We start from the raw sequence: 25529 nt of genomic DNA, 5'->3' as shown, positions 1-25529 counted from the left end.
ATTGCCGGCTCATGTTGAGCTTCTCACCCACCAACACCCCCAAGTCCTTCTCCTCAGGGCTGCTCTCAAGCCATTCTGTGCCCAGCCTGTGTCTGTGCTTCGGATTTCCCCAACCCATGTGGAATCGTGGAATCACAGAATGGTTTGGGTTGGAAAGGACCTCAAAGACCACCTAGTTCCAACCCCCCTGCTCTGGGCAAGGACACCTCCCACTAGACCAGGCTGCTCAAAGCCCCATCCAGCCCGGCCTTGAACACTTCCAGGGATGGGGCACCCACAACTTCTCTGGGCAATCTGTTCCAGTGCCTCAGCACCCTCGTGGTGAACAGTATCTCCCCTCTTCCCGTCTGAAGCCGTCACCCCTCCTCCTGCCCCTACGCGCCCTTGTAAAAATCCCCCCTCCAGCTTCCAAGCGCCAGGCCTGCGCCACCCGCCCCGTGGCAGGCACAAACCCGAGGCCCGAGGCCCAGCGGGCGGCCACAGAGGTACGCAGCTGTCGGCACCCGCGGGCACGCGCTGCCCGGCCCCCCTCGCGCCCCTCCCCGCCCCCCGGCACGCGGCTGCGCTTGCTCCCTGGCGCCCGCGGCGGCGGCTGGGATTGGCTGCGGGCGGCCCGGCCCTCCGCCGCCCCGGGTGAAAGGGCGGCCGGGGCAGCGGCGGCAGACATGGCGGCGGCGATGCGCTGGGGCGCTGCGGGTGGCCGGTGGGGTCTGCGGGCGCTGCTGAGGGTGAGGAGCCGCCTCGGGGGGCTGGTTTGCTTCCCCCCCCCCGTTCCCCGCTCGGCGCTGAGCTGTGGGGGGCCGCTCCCCCGGGAGCGGTTTGGGGGATGCCCCCTGTGGTAAAGAGCCGGGGCGGGTCGCCCTCCCCTGTGAGGGGCTGCGGATGGGGCCGCCGGGCGGGTGCTGTCCCCCGTGTGTGGTGCCGGGGGAGAGGGCCGCCCCCCCCCCGCCAGAGGAGGCCTGCGGAAGGTGGGGGGCGTCCCCGTTTCAACGACTGGGGCTGTCGGGGATCCCCCTCGGCTGCCGGGAGCTGGCCGTTCCCGCCCCGCCCCGGCGGGGAGCGCCGCTGTGTCCGGGCGGGGGGCTGCGGGTGCCGGCTGAGAGGCGGTGGCTGTCGCGGAACTGTAAAAGCCGGGTCCTGGGTTCGGTTGCTGAGGGCTGGCAACATTCAAGGGTCTGTGCCTTGGTGTGTCCCTCCCCACCCCACCCGAGTCTGTGTCTTGGTGTGTTGTTCCCCCGCCCCCAACCCGCGTGTGTGGGTTTTTATTCTTTTCATTTTAGCTTAACTTTCTGCTGCTGGAGAGGGTGGTATGCTACTCCTTGTTTATTTCTGTCCTCTCCCCCTGTTAAACAGGAGCCTGATAAAACTCAGGGGTAGAGCATAATTTGAATAGCATGTTACATGCTGTAAAGAGTGCAGTTCTGTGCTATTTTTAGTAGTAAAATCCTAGCTCATAGGAAACAGCTACTGCTTTGTGAAACTGTGTTGTCTCTTCCCCTCCTCCGTTTACCACAGATAGTTATGGATCTTTCAGCTGTTGCTTAAAGCTTTACTGTGTGTCTCTTTCATTCTTCTCTCTTTTAATGAAGATGCAATAAACTCATTGCAGAGCTATACTGTTGTCTTCTGGTGAAGACTTTAAACTTCTAGAAAGCCTTAGACTATGGAGTAACTTCATTGAGGCAGTTGCTATGTTTTCTTCTCTATTACTTCTACAGATTGCATTAAAAGAAAGAGGAGATGATGTAGGATAAGAACAAGCTGCATTGCACACAGTGTTGTGTAACAGTTCAATGACACTACAACTAGTTTGTGTATGGGAAAAGCGGTGCAAAATACGTCTAATTACTTACAACAGGAAGAATTTATATTTTATTTTTTTGCTGAAAAGGAAAATAGTATGGAGGTCTGCAAGTTCTGGTGGAGAAGAGGGGACTGACCTGCAGAAAACTTTTGCTCTGTGTACTCCTTAGGGTGTGGGATGGGATTACATTTCTAGAGAGAAACCTATATCAATACTGTAAAGAACTCCTCACATGTCTTTAGCGATCATGTAAAAGAGGTGGTTTATGCGGACAGGGCATTTTGAGAAGGAAGAAGAGGAAAAAAGGACATGCTTTACCCAAGGTGTTTTTTTCTCAGGAAACACGCATAGCAAACCAGTTTTGCTGTGAAGGTGTATGTGAGAGAAGCTTCTTGAAAAGTGCAGAAAAGAGAAGTTCGAGAGTGATTTGAGACAGTGATTTGGAATTAGCAGAGGGCTTGTGCTGTGTGAAGACAGTAGCTATATACACGTATGTATATATGGATGTGGAAGACCTGTGTTCTTCCCACTAAATACTGCAGAGACTTTGATGTGAGTCCTTTGGAGCTTCCGTGTGAAAGGCCTACTTTGTCTCCTTCCTTTTAATGTCTTAAGGCTGTGGTCTGACTGTCAGTGTAAACGTTATAGAAATGGTACATTGGTGATGCTTTTGTAAAACAAAATATTTTTATAGCTACCTAATAGCACTTGTGACTAGGTAACTGAAGTGATTTTTAGCCCTTAATAGCTGTGTATGAAAGTCACCTTCAAGACATCAGTATATTTAAAAAGATTTAATCAAACAAATTTGCACGGAAACTACTTTCATAGATTATTTTATACTTTGCTAACATAGGCAAATAATATTACTGATGCCTTCAAACTTAATGTGCTTGGAGCGCTTATATTTTTTGCAAGGTCTACTAGGTAGTCAGTTGTCCTTAACTTCTTTTGCCCCTCTCATGTGGGAACCAATAAAGGACCTGAGAAAGGACAGTGCAAAAACACTGAGCTGGGCATTCAACTAATGTGTTTCTAATCTAATACTAGCACTTTTAGTTAGCTTTTATGCAGAACTGGTTCTGTTCAGGATATAAACGAGAGTGGTTTTTTTGAGTGCTTTGCCCTTCTGGAGCTGGGAGAAAATCTGATGTTGAAAGAAGGCTGTGGTTACAAAACAAGGATGAGAGATGGCGCTTGATATTTCAGGCTTGAAACTCTTCTGAAAGAGCTGTCAGACTGTCTAAAATAATGTAGGAGAAAGTGATAAATACTATATATTATGAAATCAAGAGTAAACTGATAACTGATTTTTATCAGTGTGTATCAATTTTCTAACCATTGAACTAAATGTATGGGAAGTTTATCTGCCACCTGTGCACCCACTGTTTTTAAGTCATTGAAGTTATCTGTACATTGGGAGCTCCTTGCTCTCTTCTCTGATGTTATTTTTAGCATGCTGTTACTCCGGGGAAATCTTTTCCCCCATATTTATAAGCACAGAAGAATTAGGCTGATGGGATAGCAAGATTGGTATCATCTGCCATTAGGGAACAGAGTTAACATTGTCACCAATCTGGGGAGGTGAACATAGGCCTAAACTTCTGGAGTTCACTGATTGTTTCTAGTATGTAAACAGGAGATTTTGGTACTGACAAGCACTCTTAAAACATACCACAGATTGAGATTTCTGGTTTTGTCCTTGCTCCCAGGAGTAGCTGTTTAGAATCTGTAGGCAAAGCACGTGGTGCTGTCTACTATGGGAAAATCTTAGTTCTGGAAGAAAAAGTTAAAAGTTCATTAAAGCTTAGGTTGAGTAAAAATCGTCAGTCTTGTTCTGAAACACTACTTGTGTGGTTTAATTTTCTTGGTTTTTTTTTTTGTCTGTCCCAAACTTGCATTGGTGGTTCCTCCATGATTGTTACAGTGCTGTGATCTGTTTCACAGGCGCAAGCCTTGCTGGAGCTGTTTGACCTGCTGCTGTGGCAAACTCTTCCAACTTTCTGCAGCTGCTAGGTCTTGATCACAAGCTGTTCTTTTTGAGCTCCTGTCTCCGTCCAACTTGTGCCAGCAGTGCTGCGTGAATATCTAAGTGGATAAGCTGGACTGAAATCTGGCTGAGAACACATTTTTCCCACTCCTTGTGAGTATCTTCTCAGCTGGATGCATTCCCTGGTCTGGTTTACTATGTGACTATACAAAATTTTGGGACTGGCAGAAGGGAGAAGGTTCTTGGGTGTAGGAAAGATTTAGTTTTAAAAATGCAGCTTTAGGTGTATGGGTGTTTCCTTGTTTTTAGTTTGTGGGCTGTGTTAGCAAATATGAAAAATGGATTTTCTCTTCTCCCTCTTAGAATTGCCAGTGGTTCTCAAACCTGGTAACAGTCAAAGAGCTGTTATGTATAGTGCAGTGTACCTTACAGAACCTTGTACTACATCTTTGTTTGTAGTTGGCTTCAGGAGGATCTGCACAGTTACAAGTGCTTGGCTGTTCAGCACTCTCTGAGAGAGTACAAAGGAAGGGAAAATACTTCATTAGAGAAAAAAATAAACCTAGAAGCATTATGTTTGCTTTTCTGTTGACAAGATTTGTACAGCTGCCTTTTCAGCATAATAGATTAAAATTCTTGCGGCCACCTGAAGTTCCCGTGTAATAAAAATATGGAAAAAATTGTGTTTTCTTCATGTTTAAAATTACTGAGGAATACTTGGAGCTAATGGGAAATACACTGCAAATATAAAGGGGTTATTCTCGTGGTGCCTTAAGCTTGAATCTCTGAAAGTGTAGGGGCAAAAATCACAGTAGGATTGCTAGCGAAAGACAGAAGGAAGAGGTAGAATTCATGGCTAATGAAAATAAGTATGGTACTCTAGCTGTTACTATTGGGCATTTTTTACTGTATCTTCCAGTAATGCTAAAGTATACATTCCTTCCCATATTAGACTTCTTAAAGCAAATGTTGGTAGATGATGCTTTTCCTGCCTGAAATCTGGAAGTCTGCATCACTACTTCAACACTGAGACCTTTTTTTGCCCAGAAAGCACAGTATCAATGAGTTATTTACAAGATCACCAGTATGGCAGGGAAATTTCTTCCCTCAATGAGGGACATATAAGCCTTTAAAAACATACATGTAAGCCATCTCTAAATAACAAGTTAAACTTTTGTTTTGCTGTTGTGTGCTGTGTCCTTAGAGCACCTGAAGAGATTTCGTAGGGCTGCCCTGGGTCCCTGGGAGGCAGGTTCTCTGCTAGGTCTCAGAGTGGCACTGTGATGAGTGTACTGTTTTACAACTTAACTGTGTAGTTTGATTTATATAAAGTTATTTTAGAACTGTTACAGCTATTAAGGCTTAAGCTCAGTTTGGCTATTGTGCAATTAATAGATGAAGCAGGATGCTTTCCCATAATACAGTACTAACACTAACTGTTTTTGACGATTCAGTAGAGGTGGGAAACTCCAAGCCAAACTCGAAGTCCGGAGTTTGCATAAATGAATAGTCTGTGTTCTTGGGCTTTCAAGAGTCAAAAGCTTTATCAAATTGAAGTGACAAGTCATGACAAAAATAGGATATACCCCATGACTCTACTACCCTTCCCCAGTTTTGCAAGAGGCAAAAAAGTCACTAGGTTAAGCTGAGCTCTCTGCGCTCTGTTCTGAGGAAACTTTTATGTAACGTATAATACCTAGGGCATGTGTGATGTTGGCTGGGTTAGTGGTTTGAGAGTTCTTTGGATGTTTTGCTGTAGCTTTTAATGAACTTACCTATAGCAGGAGCTTGGGATCACAGGGATAGGTGATACCTGACTTGGAGATGGCAATTTAGCAGTGTTCCATTGTGGCCCTAGTCATGCATTATTTACAAAATGTGTGTTTATTTTTGAGTGCTTATTCAGTTGCTTATAGTGGCTGGGAGCAGACTGCTAAAAAGACTTTTCTTGAAGTGGATTCTAGATTAAGCATGCTCTTAAACCTTAGTGTATATTGGTACAGATACATACAAAACCTCACAACCCCTTTTTTCTGAAACTGTGAATTGGAGTTGGAATTTCACATCTGAGTTGAGCAATATGCTTGATTTGTTTTAGGAAATTACCCCACCTGTATTCAATTCAGGGCTGAACCTGGTTCTCTAAGTGATTCTAGTGTGTGTGGGAGGAGGTAGTTAAGTTTTTAAATATAGATGCATAATTAGGTTAGGCTATTACAAGTTTTTTTTTATGTGAAATCTGTCCAATTCTGTAGTGTAAAAACAGAGCTGAGTGTGGTTTAATGCTTTTCCAGATTTTTTAATTGCTTGGTAACTTTACTCTTTCTGTTTAAAAAGTTTGAACAGGGCTTTTCTTTTTTTTTTTTTTCAAGACAGCACATGGCCAAGATTCTGAAACTTAATGTTAACTACTATTTCTATGTGTGGCATAACTTTTCTGGCTTCTCATATACATTCAAAACTAGCTTTGTATAAAAGGTGTTTACAAGACAGTTCAGAAGCCTTTCTTCCCTTGCCCCGTCCCCCCCAGCTAACTGCAAGTATTTAGGTTAGCCCCACTGACCCTTAACAAGCACTTGCTTCAATGAATAATATTAACTCGGTGGATTGTTTTTGGTGTGTCCTGTATGACCTTCTTCAGGCTATTTGTGGTCCCACAAGCACTTCTGTCAATAGTGTTTGAGAGGAAAGGGACTCAATCTGCTTAACTGTGTGTACTATGGGGCAGGAGAGCATATGCTGCTTCTGCTATAGCTATCCTTGCTGCTCCCTCTGACAGGATCTAGATCACAATACAGTCACTGAAGTTGTAACAGTCCTGCTGTACACTTGGGATAGTGACAAGCTGGTAATGGTGGTTGCAGCTGGCAGAATTCAGTCCTTAGAACTGTATTTTCCCTTTTTAATACCTGAAACAGTTTATACTGTTGCATCCTCAGAGGAAGAATAATATACCCTTGCCAAACAAAATCCCCCAAAGCTCTGGTTTTGATTCTAGCAAATCAAATGATTTGCATTTGAGGTTGTTATTCAGGATTTTATTTTTGGAGAGTGAAGTAAAAAAAACCCCACCAAAACAAAAAAACTGAGTGGGAGAGAGCCCAGCATGTGGAACAGGGTGGAACAGTTGCTTTCTACTGACTTTTTAATTCCAGAATAATTAAGAATGTCTGAATTATTCCAGAATTAAGTTTATCTGGATTACCTGGGACAGTGAATGCTATGTCTGCCACTAGTGATTGGCTTTTAAATGGTTTGTGAAGCTGTAGCAGTTTTCTACTCGTGAAGCTTGGCCTGAGCTGGCATGAGGTAGTGTGCTTCAAGGCTTCTTTTAGTTCTGTATTATAGGACTTGTATTGAAATATATTGGTTTTTCCTTTGTAACATTATATAGTATCAGCTGCATTACAAATGTGACACTCTTCTCAATCCTGGGCTGGCTTCTGCTTTCTATGGTGCAACACAAACAGTATCTTCAAACTGGATCAGGCTAGAGGGCTGCGTAGGGGAGTGTTCTCATTCCAGTTATTGCCAGCCGCTCTTATTTCAGAGCCAGTAGGAGCTTTCAGTAAACTTAAGATAATTGAAAAATTGATAAAACTCTGTGTTTACTACTGTTGTGGAAGGGGTGGCTGAATAATTAGGTGGTTTATATGAACATATGCTTCCTTATATTTTTGGTTTCCTTTCTAGTGTAGTCTGTCTTCATCTTCCCCCTGCCCCCCGCCCCCCCGCCAGTCTTTTCAAAGGAGAGCCGCCTTTACTTTCTACTACTTAGTTAGATTTCTGCAGCTTCTGAAAACAATTCTTTCAGACAGAATTGACGGGTTCTGAGTTCTGGCAGTTGCCAGTCATTGCTGTTTTGTGCTTCCTGATAGACAATATTCAGTATTAAGGCTTTTTTACAGTCTTCTCTATTCCAACTGGGTGAGCAAAAGTAGTTCTCCCAGAGCTGTCTGTCTTGATGCAACTTTGGTGTGGGATCATTTATCTCTGATTATTTTTGTTTATGGTTAACTGTAACTGCCATTATGTTCCGAGTTGACTTGCTTGAGAAGTACCTGTCTGAATCTCCTTCTTGATACACAAGCAAATATGTTGTATCACCTATCATGTTCTCTTTGAAATAGTATGTGTATGATGCTTTTCCTGATGTATGCAAAATTGTTAAACTATAGGAGCTGTCTTTGTGGAAGATGGTTCGGAGCAGAAGTCTTGGAGAAAAAGGCTTCTTTTCCTCAGACCGCTGTCAGGGGTTGTGGTAGGGAAGACTGGGAGCTGAACTAGCATTTGAGGTCTGTTCTGCTTTTGCTCTGAATACTGGCACAGTCCATTACCTGCTGTATTCCCAACAGCTCCCTAGCAGTGAACTCTCCCCATCACCGGTGTGTGTAGATACATGCATGCTCTTCTGGGAACTTCTTGGTGGTTATTTCTTGGAAGAAGAAGGAAAAAAGATGGTGTAGTGGAGAGTTTATGAAAAATAATTTATACCTAAGCTAATGACTTCATAACTACAGCTTCTGAATTGTTTTTAGTTACTATTTGTTGAGTGTGTGCTTGGGGGCTGGGGCAGATCTTTCTAAGCTTTCATCCACTTGGTGGGGGAGTAGAAGGATATGGAAGAGTTTCCTCAAGATGTCAGTATATGAACTGTTTTTATCTTGCTGGAATACTGTAGCAGGAGAAAAACGTCTAACTCCCTCTTTCTTCTGTAGTGTGAAGCACTGTGTTCAAGATGGTGCCTTGTAACTTCATATAAACTGTATTCGTCTGTGTATGATCCAAATGAAAAGGTAAGTAGTGTAGTGCATGCCTTCTCTTTAACATTTTACTGTACCACTGACATTTGGCTTTTAAAGCTATCCTCTCCCCTGTGCTGCTGCTAACAATGGTAGTTCCAGTATAACCCGTGCACAGTCCCTGGTTTAATAGCATGTTTTTCTTCCTTTTCTTAAACCAAAAAGGAAGTTGCTTTTGCAGTATACTTGTCAAGATTGGATACTACTTCAAGTGCATACCTTAAAAGGTTGGATAAGTGATTGTGAGCTTGGGAAAGTTACATACTGGCCTGAACATGTTATAATTATGGAAGAACTATTAACATTTTGCATGGTGTGGGAGGTATAAGCCTGTCAAAACATCTTGGAGCTAGACTAGCCAAAAGCTTTTCATAGAAACAAAAGTATGCAATAGCGGCAGCATGATTGTTAGATGATCTGACACAGGGGTGAGAATTTTAGAGCTTGGATAAAGATGGGCCTCTAAGGCCTGCAGAGAATAGTAAATCCTCGTCTTGGGACTTGTGCAGTAGCAATCTGAATTTACAGTTACAAGCCAAGAAAAACTTTTCTTGTGGGAGATTGTCTTGGCATGGCCTCTAAAGTAACACACTTGGAAAAATAATGTGGCTGAAGGTATGCTAGTATTGAAGGGCAAGAGTGCTGACAGTTCAGGACTGATAGGTTTGCCCTTGTATACCAGTGTAGAAGCAATCAACCAGTGGTGAAGCAGTATCAGAAAACAGGGAAAACCAGTATGTACCTAGAGCTGTGGCTTAAAAAGAAGTCTTCTGAAGAAATCTGTATTCTTAAGGTCTTGCTTATTCAAGGTCCTTTGCATTTTCTAAAGGCATAGTTACGTTCAGATGATGTGATTGAGTATTTAGTTTCTCTTAACTATGGAGAGCTACATTATTCCAACCAGGGGCTACTACAGATAGTTTAATCTCTTTTCTGCTTTTTCCATTCACTGCCCCTTCCACTGCCTTTGTAATGACCAGGCTTTAATAAAAAAACTCTTTTAAACTAATTAGTTTAAGTCACATAAAAAAGCTGCATGTTACTTTAAAGCATCATCTGATATTTTTTTATGCGCTGGACTTGAGACTTGTCTTTGTCTCTTCCTGTTAGTGTCTTTATTGCAGAATTAGAAAATTAAAATGAATGTTAAATATTCTGAACATCTTGATACTGAGTCTTATCTTGTGCTGTGACCATACTTGAATAATAAAGCAACTCCTTTAGGTTCAGGAACAATTTGTGTGAGCACGGTGGAAAACTTTCTGTTTTTTTCACTGGGTTTTAGACCAGGTCCCCAGCTAAAAAGGGCCTTCAAACAAATGAGCTAGCTCCTGTGGTGTTCTTACAGTATTTGTACCTCTGATAACTGAGTTTGCTTATGGATGTTTAAGATTTGTCTTTTGAGTGGAGTGTGGGTGTGCCTGTGTACTAGGCAATGGTATGCATTTCTCAGCAGATCTGGCTGAATTTACCATATGAGCTTGTTGCAGCTCTTACCTGGAGGGTCTTATCACTTAATTTCTGTATGTTGTTATCACATGGTAGTATTTTTAAACTGGTCATGTGATGCCAGGTCAGCCCTGACTTTGAAGAAGTAAATTTGGTCAAGGGCACCTTGAGTATATCTGTTTGGAGCAGGGGAGCAAACAATATATAGCCTACTCTGCCCATAGAAGTTCCTGTTGGGGTTTTGCAGTGTTTCTTCCCCTCCTCTTAACATCTGTCTTCCGCTCCCCAAATTAACTAATGACTGTGGGGGTAACAAGCAGTTTCATTGCTGCAGTGACAATACTTCCTCTCCCTGCCAAGTCCATATGAAAAACAGCTGTTTGGTGTAGGGGAGGGAGAATAGCTATCAAATGTCTTAGGGTATAGTTTGATAAACCTAATCTGGTATAACTGCAGGCTGCCCCTGAAGGGGAGAGTCCTGCTGGTTCCCTATACTGCTTTTTGATTTGGAGCGTGGGAGGCAGAGTGGGACTGTTCGATTAGTGTGTTGAACTGATGTGTCCTGAAGCTGCATCTCTGCTAGGTCTGATGCATGGAAAGCAGTGGGCTAAGTGTAAAGCAGGACTGTCCCTTTTGGTGTCAGCCTGTGTTTACAACCAAGCAGGTGCAGTATCAAAGTGCACCTGTGTATTTAGAAGCAAGGCCAGTGACAGCAATAACCCTTACTCCCAGCAATGAGACTTCTATGCTGAGCAGCCCTGCTCATCCACCACTCTTTCTTAATGGGAAGTTTTTGTCTAGGGTGTAAGGCTCATTGACTTCTTACAGCTTGTTAGCCCCTCCTTACAGGCATGATAGGAGCACTGAAGGTATATTTACAGCACAAAGTGCATTCCAGTGTGAAAGGAGACAGTGAATTTCAGGGGTGTACTAAATTTGATCTGCTGTTCTGTTGTGCTTTGGTTGCTAAGTGGTACTGAGTGTATAACAGTGTCATGATGGCAATACAGGCTTTTGCCAGGTTCCTCACATGAGGTGCAGCTACAAGGAGGGGCCAGGGCCAGGCTGGTACAACTCAGCAAGCATGCCTGTACAGGGTGGCAATGTTTGTCTTTTAACCTTCATGCCCTAGGCAGACAGGAACTTCTACTCCTTATGACTGGAATGCCTTTTAAAGATCTCCCATGTCAGATGAATATTGTATTCCAGATCATCTGTGCTGGTTAGAGACAGTGACCACAGGTATCTGCCAGCATACTCCAAGTAGAGGTAAAATCAGCTAGGCTTAGGTTCTGTGTAGGTACTTTCCCAAAGCAGGCTTGGGAGCGTTCACATGGGTACTGCAGTGGGAGAACAACAGTGATGGTAACTTCCCACAGAAGGGTGGCAACATTGGCACGGGCATTTGCTCTGTCTCTAGCAGAATGTAGGTGTAAACTTTTAAAACATGATCCTTAGAGTACTGCCATAATACGGGATCCTTCCCTTTGTGTAGTTTTAAAAAAGAGACCTGGGAAGTATGGTAAGCGTACCTCCTTTGAATATCTTCTGTGCATGAAAAAATATGTGACTTAAGTGCTTCCAGGGTAGAGGTGGTTGTTGTGTGTTTTGGCAGAGCTTATTAATGTCTTTTCCCTGGACTTGGCTGTCTCCTAGAGCCTCTGTAGAGTTCTAGTTTCTGCACAGTGTGTGATAAGGTGATCCAGGGAATGCTAGTGTGAATAGCCAACACCTTTTTCTTCTGAACCTGTATATATGCCAGGTAGATCTTGTATAGCATACCTTTTATGCTATATCATCACTTTTAAATAGGCAGAACACTCTTAAAAGTAGTGATCTTGGAGTTACAAGCTCATGGATGAACCAGGGTTTTAGTGGAAGTGGAGGAGAAAAGAATGTGTGTTTCTGGAGGGAGGAAAAACTTGTTTTGTTCATCTGTCAAGATCCTTATTGTTCTTTTCTCCTCAGACTTTTGAAAAACTCCTTATTGCAAACAGAGGAGAGATTGCATGCCGAGTAAGTATGTAATCTTTTAAGTTTTTTCTTTTTATACTTAATTCTTAAACTGTTGATATTTTAAATATTGATAATTGTCACTTCTTATATGGTAGGTCATCAAAACGTGTAAGAAGATGGGGATTAAAACAGTTGCCATACACAGTGATGTCGATGCCAATGCTGTGAGTACTACTTGAATTCAAACTCAACCAGACTGTTACGCAGGCTGCTTGTTTACCATGATGGGCATGTTGGCGATTCTGAAGTATCTTTGTATATGTCCTATTCCTCCATGTGCTTGAAAGGAGGGGAAATACCAAGGCCTGGGGGGAGAGGACTGAACAAGTATTTAGTGTGTATTTTGTGTGAACTCTTCTGCGTTTTGCTTGGGTAAATGTTACCTTGCTTTTTCCCTGGATTAAGCCAGGCAGTTAAACCTGGTAGATAAGTGCACCAAGTGTAAGAGTGGCAGTGAAACTTAAATTTTTTTTAATAGAGCTTTTGACAACACTTCCCATAGCATTCTCTTGGAGAAGTTGTATGCTTGTGGCTTGTATGGCTGTTCTCTTTGCTGGGTTAAAAAAATGGCTGGAGGGCCAGGCCCAAAGAGTTGTCGTGAACGCAGTTAAAGCCAGTTGGTGGCCGGTCGCAAGTGGTGTTCCCCAGGGCTCTGTACTGGGGCCAGTTCTCTTTAATATTTTTATTAATGACCTGGACAAGGGGATCAAGTGCAACCACAGTAAATGCAGAGGACACCAAGTTAGGTGGGAGTGTTGACCTGCTTGAGGGTAGGAAGGCTCTACAGAGGTGTCTGGACAGTCTGGGTCAATGGGCTGAGGCCGATGGTATGAGGTTCAACAAGGCCAAGTGCCAGGTCATGCACTTGAGCCACAACAACCCCATGCAGTGCTACAGGCTTGGGGAAGAGTGGCTGGAGAGCTGCCTGGTAGAGAAGGACCTGGAGGTGTTGGTCAGCAGCCAGTTGAATGTGAGCCAGCAGTGTTGGCCAAAAAGGCCGACAGCATCCTGGCCTGTAGCTGAAATAGTGTAGCCAGCAGGACTAGGGGCGTGGTTGTCCTCCTGTACTCAGCACTGGTGAGGCTGCACCTTGAATACTGTGTTCAGTTTTGGGCCCCTCACTACAGGAAAGACATGAAGGTGCTGGAGTGTGTCCAGAGAACAGCAGTGAAGCTGTTGAAGGGTCTCGAGCCAAAGTCTTACAAGGAGTGGCTGAGGGAACGGGTTGTTTAGCCTGGGGAAAAGGAGGCTGAGGGGAGACCTTATCACTCTCTACAACTACCTGAAAGGAGGTTGTAGCGAGGTGGGTGTCTGTCCTTTCTCCCAAGTAACAGGGGATAGGGCAAGAGGAAATGCCCTCAAGTTGCCCCAGATGAGGTTTAGATTGGATGTTAGGAAAAACTTCCTCACTGAGAGGGTTGCCAAGCATTGGAACAGGCTGCCCAGGGAAGTGGTTGAGGTATCATCCCTGGAGGTATTTAAAAGACAGGTAGACATGCTGCTTAGGGATATGGCTTAGTGGTGGACTTGGCAGTGCTAGATTAATGGTTGGACTCAATCGTAAAGGTCTTTTCCAACCTAAATGATTCTATGAAAAAAGACAATGAAAAGTGGGTCTTAGATAGTATAGAACTTGGTATAAATTTTTCCTGTGCCTCATAGATCCAACTCATTGCTTCCCGTTTCTCAGAGGAATGCTCTCTCCTACCCAACTGTGCTGAGCAGGCCTACCATAGCTGTTCCATTTGATGTGGATATTGAAGTGCCTTGAATATTCAGCAGCACGTCAGAAAAGTGGTAAAATGGCTATCTAGACAAGGAAGGTACTTGTCTAGCTACTTACCCATTTTCAGATCTTGTACTCCCTTCTCTCTTTTAGAAACATTTTAAGTCACTTGTAGCAAGAATAGGAGATAATTTCCTTTGTGATATAACAACAAGTGTAGTCAAATTTGCATATCCTTGTTGACTAGAGACAAGCTATCAGGACAGGACTTGTGAATATAGGTGGTGGGTTGCTCAGCACTGAAAAACTGAAGGATGGTTGATGGAATCTGTGAAAGTAGTTAAACTTGAGTGTTTTCAGAGTTAAGTGAAAGGTGAGAACTGTTGGGAGTTTTGGACTTTGACAGCGCTTTTGTTTGAGTCCTTTTGTTGTTCTATTCCTACACGACCATCTTGGTTCATATAAATAGGCTGTAGGTAGAGCAAGGGACAAAAACAGGATTTTTCTGAGATGGGTCAAATTCCCTGCTGCTGGATTTTTATGCCAAGTAGTTCTTTCTGAGGTGAATGAAGAGTATACTTGGTTTGGATTTTAACTGGTGGCTATAACTGTGAGAGTATAGTAGTTTGTGGATGCTCAGTGGACTGAAATGAATTCTTAGTGGATGAGTGTCATACATAATGATAAATTCTCATTCTTTTGGAAGCCAAGGGTTAGGTGGACATGAATACAAACTACTCTGTATGATCTATGATCCCTCTGGTAAAATTGAAGCGTGTGGATGGGTACTTGTATTCCATCTTATGTATATGGTATCTGCTGTTAGGATAAGTGCATTCACTGTTTAGCAGCACTGCACAACCTTGTTTGCTGGTATGAATTAATTCTGAAAATAGACTAAAAAAGCTGTTTAAAAAGGAAAACATTATTTCACCAGTCTGCAAAAGACTTGAGAAAACGAATGGGTCTTTTTTCCAGTGTGTCTGGATGGCTTTGTTTATTGTGTGGACTCTGCTAGGAGCTGGAGACTAAGAAAAAATCTGAAAGTAGTAAGTAAAAACCACGACTGAAGAACATAATGAGGGAATAAGAATGACAGGGAAAAGTACAACTCATGGCCTTAGGGAAGGGAGTACAAATAGTGCATTAGAAAGAGGAAATTGAAAATATGTCTACTCTGCTTCAATCTACAGTGCTGTCTTCGCTTTAAAATACAAATAGGGTCTTTAATTTGTAATGGTTCATAAAAGAAAGGAAATCCAAGCTGGTATCTCAGAAATGCATCAATATACTCATAAGAGTTCATAAAGATAACATTAAGTATGTTAAATGAGATGCTGACATTGAGTTCATGGACTGGAGATGAAGCTCTCACAAATGCTGTAAGGGTGAAATAGTGTCTGCTTAGCTCTTTGGATCCTTACTTAAAAACTGATCAAACCTATCTATACAAGGTTAAGCGTTAGCTGTGTGCATTGAAGAAGCTTCAAGTATTTAAAGGAAAATGAGAGAAAGGCTACTTGAAACACTGGTCCGTGGGCTTCAAATAGGGTAGTGGTATTATGTCTAAGCTAGTTTTTTTTGTCTAATTGTATGCATGTTGGTTATGTCTACCATACATCCTTTAAGCACTACCTTGGGTGCTTTCACTGGGAAATAGCTTAACTAATGTAATGTGTTTTAATGATGTGATTACCTCCAGTTACTAATTGTTTGTGGGAATGACCTGGCTGTTACAGTGATATGCATGACTGCCAGTTTGGATGATCTTGATAGACGAGTCCAGAGGCCCAATTCTTTGACTGTATTACTTGCTATTAAACTAACAAACCATGTTTGTCCCGTGTTGTTCATTTGTGTTCAGGTTCCATCAGCAGCTACCTTCTTGGTTGTACCAGTGGTAGGAAAATCTCCAACACTCTGAAATCAAGCTTGGGAGCTGATTTTGTGCTTGACAGGATTAAGCAAGGCATCCCTCGCTCTTAAAAGAGCTGTATCACAAAGGCAATGAATATTGCAGGCAGCTACCCTGATGACGATAGTCATTAAACCAAAGGCAGAAATAAATGTAACAGGATGTGGTTGAACTAGTTGTGCACCCCAAAGCTGTTTATCTTTACTAAAAAGAGTAGGACCTGGTTTGAAGTGACTGGAGTAGATAGGGATGGCTTACAAAAATATTTTTGATTAAAGTGTTTAGAAATAACATTAATTGGAGTAGGTAAATTTTCTGTTTAGAACTTAGAGTAACCTTTGAGATGTAGTAATAGCCCCTTGTTACGCTACCTGTGTAGCTACTTGCTGAAACATGGGTAGTCTGATCCTCTTGATACTAATTCATTTTTACAAATAACTTTAAAAGGAAGGTAAACCAGACAGTCTGTTACATCTCTCTGACTTTCCTTTCCGTCATACTGTTTAAAAACAGAACTGAAACTGAACTGAAGCAGGGTTCCCTGAGTGTGCTCACTAAATATTTAAGGCGGGGTGGGTGGGGGAGCGGGAACAACAATCACAAGGTATCTAGGAATTCAGGCTCTTCAGTGTTAGGTTCTAGTTCATTCCCTATCCAGTGTCATATGGATAAATGACCCAAGCAGGCATTTTCACCAGTGTTTGGATGGGAACAGTATACATAATCTTAAAGTCATTGGTCTTTGAATAAAGGTACTGTAAGATTCCTTAGTGAATAATCTTATCCTAGAACTTTATTTTGGATTTTTTTTTGCTGAATATTCAACTCTTCTTTTGTTTTCTAATGTTAAAATTCTCTGAAATCCTTGTGGAGTTTACAGTGCTGAATGGAGGTGGTAGGAATAGCTGAAATAGATCTAGACCTTCAATGAAACTACTTACTCTTTCTTGTTCTTCAGACTTAATTTCTGTGGAACACAGTGGCAAATGGTGTTGGAGAATGAGTATGCCATTAGAGAAATAGTAATTTTGACATACTAATTTTACATATTAATGAAAGGTAACTAGACTATAACTGTACAAAGGAATTTTAACTTCAAGAAATTAAAACTTAATTAACTGTTATGAGCAGGAAGCAGCAGAAAGGACTGCTATAAATTGAGAATATGGTGAAAACTGAACAACCTACTGAGAGCCAAATAAAACTTACCTGAAGGAGGAAAATACAAAGAGCAAAAATGCTGTTTTGTGCACTTAATTTAAAAAATGGCCAAAGATCTGAAGGGTTTCTATAGGTTAGAATTGTTAAGGTGATGGGAAGGGAATGTTAACAAAGCTTAAAAGGAGGTGGGTGACTTCAGACTTTTGGGTATTTGTGTATTGATGCAAAGTTACAGGTAGCTGGAGATGGTATTAAATGGAATTGGATTACACTTACCTTAGCAGAGGTGGGAGGGGGTGTGAATTGGGGGGGTGGGGAAAGATTATGTACAAAGTTATTTATGCAGTAGAAGAGAAGTTGCTGCTTTAACAACTGTCCTGAAATAAAATCATTGTAGTGGCTGGGGAAAACAGCCTGATAAAATGGCTTCTTAGACCCTCTTAGAGCATACAGTTGCTCTTGTGGTACATAGTATGTTGAGAAAAGTAGGTCATAATGGATGCTTTTTAGGGCCTTAAAAATCCTGACTAATACTCTTTATTACATCTGTTATTTTGGGGAAATCAGAGGAAAGACATTCTATACTCTTCAAAATGCTGTTGTTTTTTTTTTTTTTAACTTCAGAGTTCAGCTTTCAAGACATTAATTCTTTACACTTGGATAGGTTAAGTGGGGAAGGACCAAAAGAATTTAAAATTTTTTTAATTAAAACATCTGGTGGAATTTATTTTTGGGATGAGAGAACAAGCAAAGAGTTTTGGCTGAACAAGAGTAATCGTATGTACTTTTTCCCCCTGAACTGATTGGAATAGAAGGTTAAGATGAAAGAGCCTCCTCAACCATAAATGTAACACTGATGGTGCAAACATTGTCAAGGAAAGCTAGAGAACTATTGTAATGCCTAATGTAATCAGCTAAAAGTATGATAAATGAAGAACAAGCTTTCACTAATTGGATCTGAACAAAAGAAGGTATAGCATAAAGCAGTGAATGAGATATAATTTTATTTGGCATTTTTTAACACAGCAGGGATTCTATAGCCATACGAAGCAATGAACTATAAATGACTGAAAAAAATCCCATGGGAAAGCAATGTAAACTACTAAAACTTTACGGAGTAGTGGGCAGTTAGTTATACTTCTAAACATATTTTTTTCAATCAAGTCACGTAAGACTTCAGGTGTTAGTGTATTAAATTGCCTTAAACTTAGACATCTCTAAATGTTTTTAGCTTTTGCAGATCATCATCTTGTTCTGCTAGATAATATAAAACCAAAAATGATGCAAATGCTTTTATTGATGTAAAAGTAATTGCACAGAATTCAGCTGTTCTCCAGAAACTGTAGTCTTCTGAGTGAAGGAAAATGGAAAAAAAAAAAACAAAACCTAGAAATGGAAGATCTATATTCCTTTCCTAACTTTATTTCTTTTTTTGAGCTTGGAGTCTGAGGCAGTATTTCAGAAGGAAGTTGGGGGGAAATGTGGTTTAGGGAAACTGCAAAGCTGATTAAGCTTGTAAGTTTCTATACCAAGTCTGTATTGAGCTGAATGAATTTGTGTAAGCAAGTTGAGCTTTTGACTGAAACAATAAAAACTTTGAATTTTGCTGAAGACTTTCCTGTAGCTTAATGGGATGCTGTCAGCTGCTTTTGTTCTTAAGAAATCTAATTGACAAAAAAAATATTGTGGGAGGAATGTGGCATTTAAGTTTTAATCTAAATAAATAAATTAGATTGAAAAATGGAAGTTTATCCAAAACAAAGGTGTTTTCTTTACTTGTAACTAACTTACAAATACAGAGGTCTTAAAGTTTTTCTGAACTCTCATTTACTTTTTTTTCTTGCTGTTTACTTTAAAATATGCAAAGCTTTCTTCCATCGTCTGCTATAAAAGTTGAAATTCAGTCATTTTGACAGCTTGTTTCCTCCCAATGGCACTTCAGGAGTTTGTGCTCAGATAACCTGAGGAGAGATCTGTTCAAGTTCATACGAGAAGGAAACTTAATATTTTAATGCCTTGTTCAAATACATGATTCCCAGACTGTCTAGAGTGTACAGAATGGACTCTGCCTCCATGTACTGTCTGGAGAAATTCTCTCTTCATAAATGGTGGTATTTGCCAGGTGCACAGGATAGGAATGTAGCAGCTCACATCAAGGAAACATTAGGGTCTGGTTTGCAGTTGGTGTTCTGCCCTTCTTTCAATGTATTTACCTTCTGTTTCAAAAACAAGACAGCATGTGTCTCAGCTCTTCACAAGAGATGGTGGAGGTGATGTTACTATCCTGTTCCCCTGTTCTATCAAGTCAACTACTGAACAGTTTTGTAAAGCATAAGAAATGTAGGTGGTGGTCATCCTGTGAACACTCAAATGCCTCTGTGGAAGGAGTGTGCTTTTTTTTTTTTCAGAGTTGTATCTTGTCTGCCAAGCATCATCTGCTTTTTCTTTTTAAGACTGTATCATCGCTTCTAAGCGGAGTGGCTTGGTGGAGGGCACTGTTGATGAGGAAATAATAAATTTTTCATTGGCTATGAGGAGCAATGGAAGCTTAATCTGCAGTTTCGAAAGTTGGGGGGCTCATCAGAGCTCTAGAGTCCTAAAGTTTCAGTCTGTTCTCCAAAGACTGGCTGTGCATTTTAATCAGTTGTAAGATGATGTGAAATGCACATGTGACCTTTGGAATGGGTCAGACTCCTTTTGTGTAGTTTGATGGCTGAGCTGAAATGATGCTGCAAGAATATTTTAAGCATCATTGCTATAGCCCTCTTGGGTTACTTTCTTGGAGATGGGAAATATGGGTTGGAAAGAGGGAGTTGAATCCAGATCTTTTGACCCTTGTGGAGAGAGTTATTTAATTACCAATCTGACTTATTTGAAGGGTGGATTAAAATTCATTTCTTGGCATAAAGCTTATTTGGGAGAAGTGTTTGTTGTCAGAAGTTGTACTGAATTATCCTTGGGGCAGGAAAATGTGGAAGCCCACTCAGAGAAGTTAGTTGTGGCTTAAACGTGCAGGCGCTCAGCGCTCTGGAGAGTGAAGCAGTGGTTCTGTGGGTGGTGATGACTGCCTACATCAGTAGGTAGTGTAGAGTAATAGGAGTGGATCTGTAGAGTGAAATGGTTCATACTGAATGTTTTCAGCATGGTGTCCTTGATGCCTGCCTTTTAGCACCGCTGTTTTATTGGTTCTAGTCTGGTGCTGTGGACTCGGTGCCTGCTAGTGGTGGTTTGATGTGCTTGCTGGACTGTGTCTTTTGGTGGAGTTTTGCCTGGAAGATATCCAGTTCCTGTGCTTCAAGACAGCTGTCTATTGGAGACAAATATGTTGTACGTGGGGATGACTGAGAAATTGACTTAAAAAAATCCAGTCCTTGTTTAAACTTAAATGCTAATGTACACTGAAGCTGCTCTAATTGCACTTCTGGGGCCCTTTCTTGCTCTAGCACTTTTCTGACCTTGTGCTGAGCTGTTTCAGTGCTCTAAACACACCAGACACCTTATTTGTCAAGTTAGTTATTTTCTCTACTGATTTAGCATGCTAAAATATTTCAGTGGGACGTCTGGCAGATGCTGGAGCCATGTATGGAGGCAAGATGAGTTGGGAGTAGGTCAGTCATTGGTTAAACTGACTTCTGTTGCCATGCTGGCTGCAGGGCTCTGGCACTGTATGCAGAGCTCTGGGGTTTGGAGATTTACAGGCACCTCAGTGATCAACTTTAAAGTGTAGGTGACAGGCTGAGCAGGCTTCGCTTCTTCTGAAGACTTGCCTCTCTTGGGCTGCAGAGGAAGAGCAGGCAGCTCCTTCCTTTGAAGCCATGAGTGTTTGTGGACGACACTGCTGGAAATACTGTCACCGGCAGCTCTGGATCAATGGCTCCTGCTGCCATAATGCTGGCTCAAATTTACAGTGCTTATTGCAGTGAATTGCCCCAAGAAAACAAGTGAATGTACACCTGTTGTAGTCCACTTTGCTTGTGTTAATCTCTAGACCTTTCCAGCAGTGGTTCTGGGAAGTGCTGTATGTAGTAACTTTTATGCAATTAAACATTGTTGGTGTGACCAAAAAAGGTAGTTATACCATGCTCATCTGAGAGGTGCCACAGTGACATTGTTTCCTGCTGCCGCATGCCCTTGGAGACAAGAGCAGAAGGTTCTTGGACTTTCTCCTTTGAGGCTTGCTGAGTGTCCTGTCTCTTTTTCCTGACTTTATCCTTCACCCAGGTGCTCAGCAGTTTCATTGTGCAGATTCACATTTGTTGCTCCTGCAGTTTATATTGTGCCAGCTGTGCTGTTATCAGCTGTGGCTGTGGACATTCAAGGATGTTCTGTTTTCAGGCAGTGTTTGTGAGCAATGCTATTTGGTAATATTGTCTCATTTCTTGTCTGTGTGGGTGTAAACACTGGTCAGCTGGGCTGAATTTCCCTTTTCTATTAAGACAACTTCTAGACAGAGATGAACCCGAGGCAGGTTTTTTGTGAATAATGCTCACAGGTGCTTGTGAAATGGCTTTTACGAGTGATCCAAGCCTGTGCTGCCTACTAAGAGTAGTTCTTTCCCCCTCCTTATCTTCCTGTCTTTTGCATAGCTGACACTCTTGTTGGCACTGCTACATGTGCAGCCTTTTAAGTGGATCCAGGCCTGCTTATCCTCTGAGAAGAGTGGGGGGGCGGGGAAGAAAGAAATGTGGATCAGTAAGCTGATGTGACTCCCTGCGTAGGTTAACGAATGCTAGAGCTAATGCCATCAGGACACATGGTTAGGGGCTGGGAGAAAGGAAAGTAGCTGATAAACCTTTTGAGAGGCAGTGTAGATGTAGTGTCTCAAGTCACTATGAGCCTGTATCCCTGATAGCAATTTTCTTCCCTGCCCCTTTTTCCCCTGCATCCCCCTGTGGTGGGGTATGCAGTGGGACTGTGTGAAGAGCTGGGTTGGAAAGCAGAGCCATCTTAAAACGTTCTTGTAAGCAAGGCTGTATTTAAAGCCAGATGCTTTCCTTGGTTGTTAGCTGTATAGCTCAACAAACAGCTACCAGGGTGTTGTGGGGTCTGTGGCTGACAGGCTGTGGTTCCATGGATGGGATCCCAGTGCTCTTCTTCCAGGGAAGGTTGTTAAGGAACTGAATTACATATGAAGTGTCTGAAAGATGGAAAAACTCAATATTGGAGACATGAAACAAAGTGAAAGTATAGTAGGGAGAAGGAAAGCAGTGTGGTTTGCAGGGTATAAGTTACACATATGGATGCATGTGTCACTGTTATGGGTGTTGTGGTTCTGGGTTATATTCTATTCCTTGTTCTTAAAAAGCACCTGGCTTTCACTTGTTTACTTTTAACAAAGTAGCATTATAATTTAAAAAGAATGAGTTTGAGATACCCTTTTATTTCCCTTCACCAGAACTACAACAGAAATTCCCCACAATCACTCTTGGTTCACTAGCTGTGTTCAGTCCATGTTTTGCCTGTTACCTTTCCCAATTATTATCCTTATCTTGTATACCTCATGCCCCATGTTGGGTGCCAAAAAGGACTGTGGTGCATTGATGCCCTCTCCCCTTAATCTTCATGTATCTTGTTTAATATAGGTGGAGAATGGTAGTCTGTGCTTGAATAGGTGGTGCAAGGTAATAGCTATACGTAGTGGTGACTTGGGTTGATAGAGATGCATGTATTCTGTTTAGATATAGTACCTTTTTTGGGTTCTGTCTTTGTCTTGCCGTGCTAATCGGGCAATGCTCCTGAGTTTCACTAATTTGATACATAGTATTGCATGAATTCTTGCAGTCCCTTTGTAGCTAATCTTTAATATTTGTTCGCCTGTTGACTTGTAATGTTACGGACATCATGAGGTAGGATGCTGGCAGCTCTTGAAGTGAAACAATTTTTAATGTGAGCTTAGCTGTTGGCACACTTGTGACACACTGATGCTTGTGAAAGCATTTCGTCTCCCTTGTCTGCTTTCTGTAGCAATGGGACACCACTGTCCAGGAAGTATGTCTCCAAGATAGACCTTTTATAATTTTGTTCTCATCCTTTTTATTCTGTTTGTAGTTTCCTGATGCATTATGAATGAATCTGAGAAGCAACCATAGATTCAGTGTGCACTGATAGGACCTGTTGGGGGCAGTGAATGATAGTGCTTTGGAAGGGGGGGAGTGGGAGAAAGAAAAGGGGGCGCATTTCTTCACATCCTTTCTTCCACGTGAGCAGTCTGAGCTGCCTGACTAAAGCTGTTCCTTTTTCATCTTCAAACACCCTTTTTTGCAGTAATACAAAAATCTTAGTCTATACTAATGCCTGTTGTAGAAACCCTGTTAAGAAATCATAAACTTGTTATGTATTCCTTTGCATTTTTTTTGGTAATCTTAGATTATAGTTCAGTATTATAGTTCTCTTTAAGTGCATGCAGCCATCAGTGGAATGAACATGCATTGAGCTTGAATCCCACAATGACACAACTATTGGAGAACGACTCCCTGTGGGAGGAGAATGTGAATGGAAGCTGAGGCAACTGTGTTGAATTGCATAGAGATAGGATCCCAGTTAGCAATGTGGGATGCTGGCATGTGGCCACTGATTGCAGTAGGTTTGTGGTGTTGCATGGAAACAGGTGTGACCAGGTGATCTTCCAGCTCTTATTCGTTGGTGCTTTTTATCACAGATTCTTATCTAAGTATGTTATAGGCACTTTCTCAAGGATCAGATGACCTGCCTTATCACCATATTACGGTGATATTTCTTTATTTACTTTGGCAGGGGTTGTGTCTCGAGAATGGGGGGATGGGGAAAAAAGGCAGTTTTAAGTTTCTTCTGGTAAGTGGCTTTGTTTTTCATGTGGTTCCAAACAGTGTGTTACTCTTCCAGATGTGTGAAACGGAGTGCTTGGTATTCGGACTCCTCCTTTCTAATATTTTGTCATGATGCTGAATAGTGGAGGTCCTGAAGGATGTTGTTAAAAGGCTTGTATTAAGAACTGTTCACATGAATGTCTAATGGCTAGTTAATGAAAATCAGTATGTTTTGGTATAACTTAAATGTTAAAGTTGTTCTCAACAGTGCAGGTGCATCTGACAGTCATATTTCTATTAGGAATTAATTTCTTCCACTGATTTAAGACAGCAGTGGAGTATCAAAGATAACTTGAATGAAGCTTTTCTTTCTTGTCTTCCAGAGAATACAACATCTATCCCCTAGGGAATGCTTTTGTTTTTGTCTTTGTCTTGTTTCTCACTGATATTAGTTTTATATATATATATGTATGTATAAAACATCTGTGGATAATTCTGATCCTGCTTCTCACCATGTATGCTTATAAAGGGGGCAGGCACGTGTGCATGGTGAAGATGCCAGTTTGGTGAATACAAGGGAGCTCTTCTGATCTGTAACCAGACCTTGGTGGGGGCCCTGCGTCAAACTGGGATTCTGTGCATTTAGCAAGATGTCATAGGAGCTTAAAACTTATTTGTGTAGTGCAATTTCTTTCTTTGAACAAAACTTTAATAGAGATTTGTCTGTTCTTAGATGGTATTAGCAGAACATTCCCAAAGGACGCTTTGGAAGTTAAATTGCAAGTTAAATACTGGGGACTGGTTTCTTACGATACTCCCTGCAAAAGTTGTCCCATGGTGTCATTGCTTCCTTATTATACCATATTGTAAGTGTGAAGGAAAAGCAGCTTTGAGTGAAAGAACATGTATTAATTTTAAATCTTGCCAGCAGTCATGAATTAATATTTGAAGTACATAGAAGGAGTGGGCCTTCCATGTCTTGTGGTGTAGCAGATGCCTGGTGCTTCTCTCTGAGGCTGGGACTAGGGGCTGTGTGCCCTCACAAGTGTGAGGTGTGCACTGGTCCAGGCGCTGAGTTGCAGGTGAAAGAGCTGCAGGGAGGAGATGAGCTGACTGCAGGATCAGGAAGAATAAACAGGCTGACAGGCTTTTTGCAGAGAACCTGCAGAGCCAAGAGCTTTGCAAGTGGCTATGCTTGAGTAAATGTAGGAGAGAGACCCTCAATATAGGGAAGGCCATGACTTCTGCCACTAGCCATGTTATGGTGGATGTCTGCCCCAGACCTGATCAGGAATGGGAAGCAGATTAAACCAGTTCTAGAAAACTGGAGGAAGCATTGTGACTGCGGACCCTGGTACTCATCTGGGGTTTTAACTGTCCTGATATTGTCTGGAAAGACAGAGTAAAAGCATTTGAGGAGTCTTCTGGAATGTGTGGAAGATGATTTCTTGACACAAATGATTGATAGGTTAACTAGCAGAGATGCTGTGCTGGACCTCTTACAAAGAGGAAGAAGGTGATCAGGGAGGTGAAGCCTGCTGGCTACTCTGGAAGTGGTGAGGAGTAAGTCAAATAGCAGAATTACAACCCTGGTAGGAGAGTAGGTTTTTGGCCTGAGCAAGGATTTGGTTGCCAGGACCCGATGGGAGACCGCTTTGGAAGTTAAAGTGGCCTAGGAGAGCTGGTGGATGCTCAAGGATAGTCTTCTCCAAGCACAGGACCTGCCTATTGTGATGTGGAGAAGGCTGAGAAAGCATGGCAGAAGCCTGCCTGGCCTGTCTGGGGAACTCAGGCAGAGCTCAAATGCAGAAAGTGAGTATACAGCAGGTGAAGGCAGGGAGGAAAAACTTGTCAGAGTGTGAAGTGGCATAATTAAGGAAG

General features: G+C 42.1%; 1 protein-coding gene across 1 annotated transcript in view; it reads left to right on the top strand.

Annotated features, from left to right (window-relative positions):
* The first annotated feature begins 588 nt into the window (after nucleotides 1–588).
* The window catches only part of PCCA (propionyl-CoA carboxylase subunit alpha), a 294366-nt gene continuing 269425 nt past the window's right edge, over nucleotides 589–25529 (top strand). The window contains exons 1-4 of the mRNA XM_074562236.1: nucleotides 589–728; nucleotides 8513–8590; nucleotides 12014–12061; nucleotides 12157–12225. Coding sequence (XP_074418337.1) covers nucleotides 666–728; nucleotides 8513–8590; nucleotides 12014–12061; nucleotides 12157–12225 — 258 coding nt within the window. The 5' untranslated portion in view covers nucleotides 589–665. The remainder of the gene's footprint in view (nucleotides 729–8512; nucleotides 8591–12013; nucleotides 12062–12156; nucleotides 12226–25529) is intronic.

This window comes from Larus michahellis, chromosome 1 (genome assembly GCF_964199755.1).
Source record: "Larus michahellis chromosome 1, bLarMic1.1, whole genome shotgun sequence".
NCBI lineage: Eukaryota > Metazoa > Chordata > Aves > Charadriiformes > Laridae > Larus > Larus michahellis.
Note: the sequence above shows the minus strand (reverse complement) of the source record. Positions and strands in the feature narration are given on the sequence as shown.